The following is a 13,515-nucleotide window of genomic DNA, read 5'->3' as shown; positions in this document are numbered from 1 at the left end:
AGGGACAAAAATGTCCAAGTCAAAAAACTCTCATAAAAATGTTATGCTTGGGAGCAAATACTTAAGTTTGGTCTCATTTTAAAGAAGACCCTTGGCAGATTGTTGTTGAAGTGAAAAAAGTGAAAAACGTGCAACCAAATTTTTTTTATAGAAGTTTAAGTTTATGAAAAATATTTATGAACATTATAATCAATATTTTATATAAAATATATATAAGTATTTTGTGTAACTAGTGCAACATTTTTTTTTTCAAATGAAATGGGGGTGAAATAGTAAAATTACAATAAAAATAGACACCTGTGCCAAAATTAATGCAGTTAACATAAAAAAAAAAAAAAACTTACTCATAGGTCCAAAAGGGACAAAAATGTCCAAGTCAAAAAACTCTCATAAAAATGTTATGCTTGGGAGCAAATACTTAAGTTTGGTCTCATTTTAAAGAAGACCCTTGGCAGATTGTTGTTGAAGTGAAAAAATTGAAAAAAAGTGCAACCAAAAAAAATGTTATAGAAGTTTAAGTTTATGAAAAATATTTATGAACATTATAATCAATATTTTATATAAAATATATATTTTATGAAACATTTGGAACTCTAAACCTGATATAAATTCAAAGCCATAAATCTAAACAGGTTGTGTTCCAAATTTGAGGATGATATCTCAAAAAATGAGCTTTCAGTAAGATTTTGTTTGGGCGCAGTACCAGACTTTCCCCATTGGATGCCAGCAAAACTCCACTGGTGAACACAGTGATTGAATTTTCGATTTGCAGTTGAGTTTTTCTCTCTCAAATATTACAAGCACACACATGCACACAAACACTTTTTTTTTTATAACACACATACCAACCACACTTAGACATCCATACCAACAAACCCACACAATTATCGTTGCATAATTTATCCAGTTGGCTCTATAATATGCCGAAGCAGAAAACAGGAATAAAGCGAGTATTTGCTTTATAGGCCTAACCTGAAAAAATGGCACCATCTGATAAAAAATGGTAAAAATGTCAATTTTGAAGCCTTGCCAACAGAATGAAAGCCTATTAAAAAAGATTGCATCATTTTATAGTTAAACGGCACAGGGATTAAAAAATGCAGTTTTAATGGGTTTCAATGGGGACATTTTTGTCCTTAAGGTCCTAAGAGGAAGTATTTTGTGTAACTAGTGCAAAATAGATTTTTTAAAGAAAATGATGATGAAATAGTAAAATTCCAATAAAAATACACACCCGTGCCAAATTTTATGCAGTTAGCATTAACACAGGCAAAGTGATCAAAAAAACAAAACTGAAAAAGCCAAAAATGTCCTCAAGGATGCACAAGGGTTAATAAAAATACAGCTGTTCATTGTTTGTTCATGTTAGTTTACAGTGCATTAACTAATGTTAACAAATACAACCTTTCATTTTAATGACGTATTAGTAAATGGTGAAATTAATATTAACTAAGATTAGTAAATGCTGTAGAAGTATTGTTCATTATTAGTTAATGTTAACAAAGGTAGTTAACTAATGCTAATTAATGAACCTTATTGTAAAGTGTTACCAAAGACACCTTTCAACAATTCTTAAAAAAAAATCGAAATTTGAACATTGATTGTACTTTTTGAACTATTAAAATAAATAATATATAACAGATAATACGTCAATGAGTATTTTAATAATTCCCGCAGGTCTACCACTTATAATGCGGGATATTCACCCGCCAATATTGATTCACTTTAGCATATGTAGATTGTATGAGTAGCCTAAATGAATCCACACAGATTATAAAATCAAATCAATCATTTTAAAACTTTCTCAAAGACGCAATTTCACAAACCGCGCGAGTGTTCAGCGGTGCTGCGTCTTCTCTCTCTCTTTCTCTCAACATGGGTTGGACAAAGCAAGCGTCGAAACTACACTCTCGCGTTTAGGAGTCGGGACATGACGGAACTGTCACTTGCACAATCGGGCCAGCATTGCATCGTAACTAAAGTTGATCATTTTCACTTCTTTTTAAGTTTTATCAGTTTAAACATTCAAGCTGAGAGAGTTTATGGCATCGGGAGGGGCGGATGTGCGCGTGTGCGCGTCATTCAGAACACAAGACAAAATAAGAGCGTTGTTTCAAAACAGAACATGGCAAAATAATCGTTTTTACTCGATTATACTATTTTGGTAATCGTTGGGATCAAAAATCGAAATCGAAATCGAAATTAAATTAATTGCACAGCCCTACCAAGCACTGAAAGTGCGTAGGCATCTATTGAAATCGTTGGCGTTCTTCTTCCGTATGGAAGTCTATGGCAGCCCATAGAAAAGTTATGAAATTTGGCACGCTGATAGAGGACAGTCTGACCAGTCACCATAGCAAATTTGGAGTCTCTAACTCAATGCCTCTAGTGCCACCAACTGTCCAAAATTTCACTCATGTTTATGCTAATAACCTTTTAACCATAAGGGCTAGAAACAAAATTCCCACTAATTCCTTGGCTCAAGACGATTCGATTGCATCATATGATGTCATTTTCCGTCATGTAAATCTTTCCGTCATTTAGAATTTTTTCTACTTTTTCTAACTCGTCGTAGTTGTTGCTCAGATTTTCACGAAAATTTAACCAGAGCATCTTCAGACCATGCAGACAAAAAGATATGGAATTCAAGTTGACCGTGCAAACTAATTTTACGTAGCGCTTGCAAAAACAGACATAAGGCTGTATCTCCACAATTCTTTATTGTATTCAGACCAAACATGGTGACCTGAGGCTACATGCTGCGTTTCGGTGCAGCGCCACCTACTGGTCCGGATATACGAAAAAATATTTTTTTTTGGTTATAACTTCTGAACGGTTCATCCAAAAATCATTAAAGTGGTCTCGTTAGATTCAAGGCACATGCCGAGGCGACTGATATCCAATTTTTCCATATCGGCCATTTTGGGCGTCGGCCATTTTTAATTTTGTACGAAAATGCTGTATTTTAAGAACGCATGAACGTATCGTTACAAAACGTGATATGGGTCGATGCTCTGAAAGAGTATGAGAAGTTTCGGATCATGATTTACATGCTTATAACTTTGGATTTGGTTAACTTATGTTCACGGGAGTCGTGATCTCCTTACATTCCTGAATCCTTGCCGAGTCTAACAATACCAAACATTCTAGGTTCTGCCTTATGGTTTGTGCAATGTTGTAAATTAGCGCTTAAAAAACATTTGCCATTATCTTTGAAACCGTTTGACCGATCAAGATGAAACCACCGTAGGAAGTTTGAAATCATAGGTCGTTGGCTAAACACAGATGCCCAGATGTCAAAAGTTTGATAGTAAGTGGCAAAAAAAATCCAATCAAAGTCGCCCATGGGTCATTTTTTATGCTCTCATGCCTACATAGTAGGCCCCTTCTGTCTCGAAAGACAATGGCTGCGCTGCCTTTATCTTTTTCAATCAATCTTGTTGTAGGCAACATCTGGAGTGGCTCAGCAGTCCTATCCGTGCATGGCAGTCTCTGCCACAATTTAAGCAGACAAAGCTGGGTGGCGGGTTGGAGTCATGGCTTTGTTTCCCCTCCTTCCTGCAACTTCTTTTGTCCTTCAACTGCTGGAGTCTCTTCACTTCTCCCCTTTGGATTCCATCACTTACTGTGGTTCTCCATGTGCTGCGATTTTCTTAAAACCGACCTTACTGAGGTTGACGAAGGCGATGAAGAGTGGCATCTGCTGTTCTCTGCATTTTTCTTGAAGCTGACGCACAGAGAATATCATGTCCACTGTACCTCTTTTAGCCCTGAATCTGCATTGTGACTCTGGACAGATGCGGTCAGCAAGGACTTGCAGTCATTTTAAGACGACTTTAGCAAACACCTTGCCCACTACACTATGCCCCGGTAGTTGTTGCAGTCTCTGCTGTCGCCTTTGTTCTTATAGAGTGTGATGATATTCACATTTCGCATGTCATGAGGCACCATCCCTTCTCTCCAGAAGAGGCATAAGAGATCATGCAGGGATTCCAGCAAAGCTGGTGTACCGCACTTGATGATTTTCGGTGGTATACCGTCCTCACCTGGTGCCTTGCCACTGGCTAATTTGTTGATGGCTTTGCTGAGATCTTCCAAAGTTGGCTCAGTGTCCAGTTTATCCAGCACAGGCAGGTTTTCAATGCTGTCGAGGGCTTCTTGGGTAACAGTGTTTTCTTTGGAGAAGAGTTCCAGGTAGTGCTCAGCCCAACAACACATTTGCTTGTCCCTGTCAGTGATGACATCTGCTGTCTTGGACTTAAGGGGCACAGTCTTCCTTGTTGGTATGCCTGTTGCCTGCTTGATCTCCTCATACATTTTCCTGATGTTGCCAGTGTCTGAGGCTTCCTGGATGTTGTCTGAGATTTGGAGCCAGTAATCATTTGCGTAGCTCTTGCTGTTCATTGTGCTTCATTGCGAGCAGTTCTCAGTGCTTGCATGTTTTGCTGGCTAGGGTTGCGCTTGTAGTTGATCAGTGCATCCCGTTTGGCTTCAATGACTGGTTCCAATTCCATAATGTTGGCCGCAAACCAGTCTGTTGCTCTTGTGTCCTTTCTTTCCATATGTTAAGAGTGCAGAGTCAAAGATGGTATTCCTGAGGAAATTCCATTGATCTTCTGCATTCAGCCATTTTCTTTTGGCCAGAGTCTCTTCAAGTCGCTTGATGAACTCCTGGTTTTTGTCAGCATAGGCAGTTTTGCAGGTAATGATCTTTGGTTGACCTTTCTGTTTCGTGTGGTGAAGTTTCTTGGGCTTCAGTTTGACCTTGGAGGCTACCAGAGACTGGTCGGTATCGCAGTCGGCGCTGTGGTATGCTCTGGTGTTTCAGACACTGTTCAGGGAATCTGACATGCATCATCAAGGGACCCTCGCGGCAAATTGTTGTCAAAAGAATTACGATCGGTGATTGACGCTCGTGATGGGACGCCAAAACGTTTGAAGTAGGCAGGGCCACTTTCACTAAAATGGCTATAACTCTTGAAAGCATTGAGATATTTTCACCAAACTTGTTATACTCATGTTCGAGCTCATTCTGTGGTCACACAAAAAAATCTGCTGTGATTCACCCCTTGGTGGCGCTATAATACGAAAATGCATAAAACAGCTATAACTAAGCAACCGTTAGTCCGATTGACTTGAAAATTGGCATGCAGTGTCTTTATCCAGGGTGCCATGTCTTTCTTTGAGGACATTGGCGTATCTCGAAAAACATGGCCGCCATTAGCCAGTGAAGTTTGAGCACCTATTAGACAACGTTAACAGAGGCCTATCAAACAAAACACGGTGGGCATGTTCGACTCATGGCCCTAGAGGTCTGTCAGAATTTTAAAAGAAATCGGCCACTAGGTGCTAACGAGTTTTATGGCTCTGTAATCATGTGGTTTTTCTCACATCCACACAATATGCATATCATTTGATAGATACTGCCACAAAATTGCATAATGCATGGCAAAATTGTGTTTAGGAAAAGTCTCAAGTGAATTGTCACCTTTGCACTGTCTCAGTCTCCCCATGCTGACCCCTCTCCTCATACTGTACAACTTTGCTTCAAGAAACACTGTTGTCAATCAAATCATTTGTTTAATATTTTAGATTATTTGAAAACTCTACTTTTTCGAACTACTCATAGGCTGTTTGTCCGATTTGCTCGAAACTTCACATGCATCATCTAGGGACCCTCATGTCAAAAAGTTGTCAAAAGAATTTCGATTGATGAAACCGTTTAGTAGATACAATTTTTTATATATTTTATATATCACCTGATTTTGACGAAACATGCCTGGTTTCATGGATTTCTGATGCTCAGAGGGCTCACATTAAATTTTAAACTATCAATCATTTCAACTGAAGATGAAGCCTTTAATACTACTGCTGTCCACAAGAGGGACAAGAAATCTTTTTAATCTAATAGTTATCATTATCCAGCACTGGCTGATAAACACAGGTTTAAAACCATTATTTTTTTCAAAGAATTAGTGTGCACTGGGACTATGGATTTATATCATTTGTGTATTATCCATCATGGATATTTTATGGTTTCAGGCCTACATTTCGGTTCGGCCCAGCATAGTTGACATGAAGGTCTTAAATGCTTGAACCCCGTTAATTGCTGCTTGCAGCTATATTTATTGCATGTTTTTAGGACCTTGCTAATAATGTTAACGCTTATTATCTTAATCTGCATCTAACAAATGTTGTAACCTGATAATGACAGTGCATGCTACTTAGATTGCTGCTTTTGTGTTTTTACCAAATTCTTTGTTGTTGCTGCCTGTGCGTATAACTATGCTGTTTTTCTGAACTAATTTTACTGAGCTTTAACACTTTCATATTGTTCCTCTGCTGCAGCTACTCTGTAGCGGACAAACACAGCTGTACTACTACAGTTGCACTTTTATAGTTGTCAATTGTTTATAAGGTATTATGCTTTCCCTAGGGTGCCATTATACAACTGGCCAAAAGGACTACAGAGGAAAACTAGCCCTTGGCTAATTCTGGTTAAAATGCACTGTCCTGACTGATAAATAAATAAATAAATAAACCTTTATTATTTTAACCTTTATTTTAAAAGTTAAATGTTTATATAAAAATTACTACTAATAAAAACTAACAAAAAGCAAGAAATTGCTAAATAATAATAAAACCAATTAAAAACAAAATAACAGCAAAATAATGTTTTTTTCCCCCCATCAGTCTGTTATAATTCATAAATCAAAAAGTAAACATTTTGAAATAGACAAGAATGCAGTCAAAAAAAAAAATGATTGTCTTATTTTTTTAATAAAGATCATATGGAACTGGTAATATATTAAATAAAGCTAATAAATTTTAGTTCAGTGTGTTGTATTTGTGTTTTCTTGATTTAATAAAATACATCAGCAGGCAGGTCAGGTGCATAATGCAATGTGTCGTGACTCGTGTAATTTTTTTTAACTCGATTTTCAATAGTATAAAAAGACAGGGATTTTGACCACGTCATTTGGTCGATTGTGGTGCGCACCGATAATGAAAAGTGACAGTGACCGGCAGGCTGTAAACTGTAGTTTTCTTATTCCCAGCGAAATAACAATACACTAACCTGTCTTTAAGAACGTCTTGATCGACTGGGGTACAACAACTCTCCTGGCCTCCCTCTCCTTCTTTTCATGCCGTTTCTGGTACCCTGATTTATGTTTTCTTATCCCTGACATTTTTCAGTCAGTCAGTCTCCTGCTCTGCCACCAAGTTTATCGTTAACTTCAGGTAGCTGCTGCCTCAACTCTGATTGGTTCTGTTCACGAGCTGGAGTGGGACTTACAATTTTATTGGGTCCGTCTGATGTTTGTCAATGACTGAATAATTAATAAATACTTTAGATCAGACTAAACCATTTTTAGGGAGGTAAGAGAAGCAGATATTTGGAAAAAATCTTTAACCAAATTGCATGTTTTTGTGGTTTTCATTTAAACCTCAGGCATACAACTTATATACATATTAGAATTATTCATAAAACTGGGGCCTATATAGTATAACTGCTGGATTTTGTGGGGCTCCATGGGCAGTGGGGGCATAACTGTCACCACCTTTCACCCCACTAGCGATGGCCCTGCTTTTGGGGGCACCATCAAAATAAACTGTTAGCAGATATTAGACAGGCAGTCTACTAATACTCTAATGACTGAGATTGCATGGTTGCAAAGTTGCTTACAGCTAGTAAAATGACTAAAGTGGTATATTGAATTAAAGAATTGCCCATATCAAAATATTTACAAAGACTGTGATTAATTGACATGATCTATCTTGGATTTGATTGCTTTGGTTTTAAGAAGCTTCGATCATTTTAAAGTTGCTCTTCTGGAGTAAGACGAGAGACCTCATGCACAGCTATGTAGCCATCACAGGACCCTTCTGGACATTAGAAGACACACTGGTGGGATTCATGTTCAACGATCTGATCTGGTGTGGACAGCAGGAGAGAGACAGAGGTACAATCAAAAGATGGTACAATTACTGCTTTTCTGATGTTAGACGGACAGAAAACTGATTATGCTGAACACATTTTATATTCCTGTTCCTAGTTGTAAATCATTTATAGGCTACTAAAGCTTTTTCTCTGTGTCTGCCCTAAGGTTTTGACTATCAGTCCTGTCCAGAATGGTCAACCTGTTTGAACCATCCTGTGTACTCACTATGGAAGCAAGCTTCTCAGAATGTAAGTTTTGTTCAATACATATTTGTTATGGATGGGCATTTAGGCAGGTAAGGAAACAGGCAGAGAAAAGGATCCACATGCAGTTAGGGTTTAATAATAATCTGAAATAGAAACTAGGAAACACGGAATGAGAGCATAAACAGCAAACATTTATTCAAACAAACATAAAAGTAAATCCAAGCAAAACTGATAAATCTAGACACAGGCAGGGAAGGCAAACAAAACTAACAACAAGCACACGCAACATCCATAAAAGGACAACACCAGACAGAAAACATGAGAAACACTGGGGTAGTCATACACAATGGGTGATTGGCAAGCAAGACACACCTGGGAACTAATCAACAAGAAAAACTATAAAGGACTACAAAACAGAAGACCACCACAGCAGAGTAGATGGGACTGATAACCACACGGCAGATCAGGCGGAACTGGAGACCACTACTGCAGATTAGGTGGGGCTAGAAGCAACCACGACGGAGCAGAAGCCCACCAAGGTGGAGCAGGCGGGACTGTAACAGAGAAGTTAGAAATGTCCACTGTGGCCATCACAGGGAACACACAGGGTTCAGAGAGGGTCTCCTTGGCCAATACAGTGCAAGCAGAGAGTTCATAGATGGCCCCCGTGGCAGTGTCAGGGTAGGCAGCGAGTTCAGGGATGACCTCTGTCGTTGTGTCAGGGCAGACAGGAATTTAAGGGACGACCTCCGTGATAGTGTCAGGGCAGACAGGAAATTCAGGGACGACCTCCGTGATCATGTCAAGGCAGACAGGAAGTTCAGGCACAACCTCCGTGGTTGTGTCTGGGCAGACAGAGAATTCAGGGACGAACTCCGTGGTCGTGTCAGGGCAGAGAGGAAGTTCAGGGATGACCTGTGTGTCCGTGTCAGAGAAGGTAGTTTAGGAATGACCTCTGTGGTCATGTCAGGGCAAAAAGAGAGTTCACCCCTGGAGGTTTTGTAGCAAACACCACCACCTCGGGAGGACCTGGAGAAGCATGTGCCTCCCAAATACACAAGATAGCAACTGCCATTACAGGAAGTGCATCTGACGGTGGAAGAACCTCTGAGACCCCCGGCCTCGGGACCACCAGGCTCGTATGTGCTGGGTCCCACACACTGGAAGCCAGTTTCAGATGCCTTGGGACTACCTTAGTAGCTTCCAGGGCAATGTTCAGACTAGGGTGACTGCTGGTGTGGTCAGTCTTTCTGTTATAGATGGGCATTCAGGCAGGCAAGGAAAAGTGCAGAAAAGGGGATCCACATGCAGTTAAATAATAATACAAAAGAGAAACTAGGAAACACGGAACGAGAGCATGAACAGCAAACAATCAGAATAAAAGTAAATCCAAAACTGATAAATCCAGACATGGACAAGGAAGGCAAAGTGTGAATCAAAAATTTAAAAACACGTGTAAAAATATATTGCACAAACTGGAAAAAAAAGAATTCAGAATGATCAGAATAGCAAACAACATGGTCACGGATAAAAAAATAATATTTTTCAGGGAAAACTGGTAAATGCACTGTTGTTTTATCATTACACCAAAATGCTTCAGTATTTCCCCAGTTGAGTTTTGCTGACGATGCTCTCTCATACAAACCATACGGTAATTAATAATATCAGTGTCTTTATTTTTTTTTACAATTACAGTAATTTCATCTGCATACGCACTCAGTTTAACAGAATGAGAATCATCACCAACCCTTAAGACGGACTGACCTTTTCTTAATAGACACAATAGTGGTTCAACTGCTAATGCATATAACTGACCTGACAGTGCCTAATACCCTTCTGTATTCTTATTGGTTGACTTAAAACACCACCAATTTTTTAAATGTAAGATGCATTCATATATAAGTGTTCAAAATAAATAAAAACATTTCCAAACCCAAAAGCATGCATTGTCTAAAAAATAAAAAGCCATGGTCAACTCTATCAAAGGCTTTTTCCTGATCCAGGAACAAAAAAACCTACATCCACATCATAAAGTGTAGATTAGTACAAAATATCTCTCATCAGAAAAATATTATCATATATTGTTCTTTCTGGAATACAGTAGGACTGATCTTGATCTATTATATCACCCTAAACAGATTCAAGGGAACTTCGAGAGTGAGCTATGGGAACGCTCTGCGTGATTGCGTCGTGAAGCACGTGTGAAATCAGTCCAATGGCGTATAGGCGGGTGATGTCATGGCAGGAAGCTATAAAGGGCACCCAGACCAAACACTGTCAGCTTCTGTGTGTTCAGCAAGTGCTCTGTGTAAAATTGTCTCTGTCTATTTATTCTTGTTTGTCCACAAGCAAATTATATATCTAGAGAGGAGTAAAATGGCAAGCAAACAGCATTTTGGATGGTGTGTTCCTCCCTGCTCTCGCTTCATTATGAGTGGGGATACACGTGGTTTATCAGTTCTAGTAAAAGGGTATTTATCTGGCTTTGAAAGTTAGATGACTGTAAGAAAATTCTATATTCAGCCTTTCATCCAGACCAAGTTTCTATCTGATTGATTTCTGGCTGCATTTATTTTGGAGTAATCTGGTTTGATGTCTGTATTAATACAGTATATTCAGCCTTTCACACAGACAATTTTCACTTGTCTGGTTGATATTTGACTGCATTTAATTTTTGATTAAGATGTACTGATTTTGATAAAAAAATTTTGATTTTGATTCAGATGTACTCATCTGAGCTTTAAGGAGTTAGATGTCTGTATTAATATACTATTCAGCCTTTCATCCAGAACGTGTTTACTTGTCTGGTTGATCTTTGGCTGCATTTAATTCTAAGGAAATAAATAGTGAAATTCCCGGCGGAAAAATGGTTAACACCTCATTATACGGTGCCCATTTCCCTTCGGTGCCCTCAGAGGCCGTTGTGCCAACCCCACCACCTTGTGTGCTTCGGGATGCAGCAGTCTCCAGCGAGTCCTAGTCTCAGTGTCTGACTCGCAGGAGGAGGATCAGTTCGGTTGTTTCCTGCCGGTCAAAGTGTTCTAGATTGGCTTCTCGAGCTTTACTAGAGACCAATTTTGAGAGGCTGGTTCCTTTAGTAGTCTCAGCCGAAGTCATCTTAGGTTAAGACAGATCTGAGGACAGTCATTATCTTGAAAAGAGGTGCCCATTTCCCTTCGATGCCCTCAGGGGGCCGTTCTTGCCAACCTCACCACCTCGTGTGTGTCGGGGCGAAATGGTCTCCGGCGAGCCCACATCTCTGTGCTTGCCCGGAAACGTAGCGGCACTGGGATGCTCACCCCCTCTGAGGAGTTCTATAATAAGAAAGCTATGCATGTCAATAGGTTATGTGTCTTAAATTTTATGTTCTTTTAATTTGTAGTAGATTTCTTAACTGAAACATGGCACTGAAATAAATTAAACTAAATGATCGTAAAATTAAAAAATTATCAGGACTTGCTAACTGATGTTAGTTGGACTCGGCAGCATTTGTGTTTTTGCATTCTTTGTGATATTACGAATGAAATAGCCTACAGTAGGTTGTTATGATCAGGACAATTTTATTTAATAAATAATGAAAACATTGAAGTATAAAATAACAGTTTGTAACATCCGTTGTTTGACCACCCATTGGCCCAACAACGGAAATCCAGTGGCCTAGGCAAAGAGATACTGCGTGTATGTCTTTTCAATGCTCCAGTGAAGTTCACTTCATTTATTGGAATTTAGTTTCAATGTTACTTCAGATCTACACTTAATCTGACTCCAATTTCAAATGATAATCAAATTTAGATCGTTTCTCAGATTAGAAAATAATCATAAATATTGATTATGAATTCATTTAGATCTTTGATTATTCTGAGCATCTCATAATTTCAAATATTCGTTCATTAAGGACCCAGTGTCGCTTTGAGACGTCACGTCGTGAATGTGTGCTCACGATCACAAACTAGCCAGTTCTGAAATAGTCAGAGGGTGCAGTGCAACTATTTTACCCTAAGCGGCCGCTCACTGCTGACTCATAACAAAGGTGTAATTTTTTTAATAGTTGCGAGCTTGCAACGTGCTAAGTCAGTGATAGTCAGCAATCGGAAGGTCTCCTTAATGAAGTGCCCCATGCTCCATTCATAGTGCCTTTGGTTTGATCTATCCTGGACAGAGATTTGCGGAAACACCAGACTACACTTTAACCTATTAGTAATAATGATTTCTGAAAAATGCAGAATAAATCAAGATGTAACATTTATTTGCCAGGTAAAATGTATCATGCCAATTACACAAGTGATTAAAGCCAATTCAGAAATAATAAATACATGACATCAATTACTCAAAGATGACTCTAAAAGTAAGCAATGCATTCTTGACAGAGACACACAGTGGTGTGTGAGTGTTTTCCAACAGGAAAACACTGAAACAGCACTGTATGGGGGATGTTCCTGGTTAAAGGGTCCCAAAGACTGCTCTGTCACCTACCCTTAAATACCCAGACCAGAACAAAAGGGTTGTACCAATATTTTTGGGTCAATTCATGTACCCTAGGGGGTAGCACCTGGTTTCGGGAGATATCTTGAAGAGACATCACCCAGAGAGGAGAACAGGATTCTCCTAAGTTCTCAATCTTTCTCATTAAACCATAGCCTGACGTCATCATACTCAGATTTTAGTCAGAATGTGAGTCTGATACTTCTCCATTGGGCTGTGATTATGGGGCGTGTTTTAACCGAACCAGGAAAGAAAACGCCTCTGCACTCAATTGGATAGACCAACAACCAGTTAGAGCAATGGAGTAAGTGACGTATGTTCTTCATTCATGTTTCCGATCGACAAATGCCTTGATCGCGGTCGATATCTTCTATAACAGACGCGATGGCGGAATCTACACATGATGTTTTATAAACAAAGTTCGGGAGGAATACGTTCAAATAAAATCCAATCAACTTGTCATCAAACAATTACCATGTCTACCCTATCAGCATGAGAGGAAGCATATATTTATTCACTCTGTCAACTCACCTAACATTCCTTGACAGTTTTCAGCATCCTCCACTCACTCTCGGCTTGTTCTTCCAAAGCCTGGAATACGGGGGGAGTACTTTGGGTTCGGGCCGAATACCGAGCCCGTAGCCTATCCTTGGACAGCATGCCAAATATGCATTTATTCTATCCGGCTTATTTGTAAGTGTGAAATCTCAATTCTCCAGCGGCAGTCATCTTTGTTGTAAACGAATTCAACCCAAGCGCTCTTTGGTGACGTTGATGATTACGTTATCATCTGTCCATCATCGTATAAGGCCCGCCCTGACAATTTGATTGGTCCGAACAACTTTTGTTCGGGCATAATAGCTCCTCAACGGATCAAGTCCAGA

The 13,515-nt window shown here is 39.2% G+C and overlaps 1 protein-coding gene across 1 annotated transcript in view; it reads left to right on the top strand.

The window, feature by feature from the left end:
- LOC308682981 (ADP-ribosyl cyclase/cyclic ADP-ribose hydrolase 1) overlaps nt 1-13,515 on the top strand; it is a gene marked incomplete at its 3' end in the record, with an annotated part of 401,807 nt that overhangs the window by 76,049 nt on the left and 312,243 nt on the right. Inside the window, exons 5-6 of the mRNA XM_081353035.1 lie at nt 7,826-7,964; nt 8,109-8,191. Of these exons, the coding sequence (XP_081209161.1) occupies nt 7,826-7,964; nt 8,109-8,191 (222 nt within the window). The remainder of the gene's footprint in view (nt 1-7,825; nt 7,965-8,108; nt 8,192-13,515) is intronic.

Source organism: Scardinius erythrophthalmus, assembly GCF_964197995.2.
Source record: "Scardinius erythrophthalmus genome assembly, chromosome: 22".
In the NCBI taxonomy this organism is placed as follows: domain Eukaryota; kingdom Metazoa; phylum Chordata; class Actinopteri; order Cypriniformes; family Leuciscidae; genus Scardinius; species Scardinius erythrophthalmus.
This window is presented reverse-complemented; position numbering and strand designations above follow the sequence as displayed.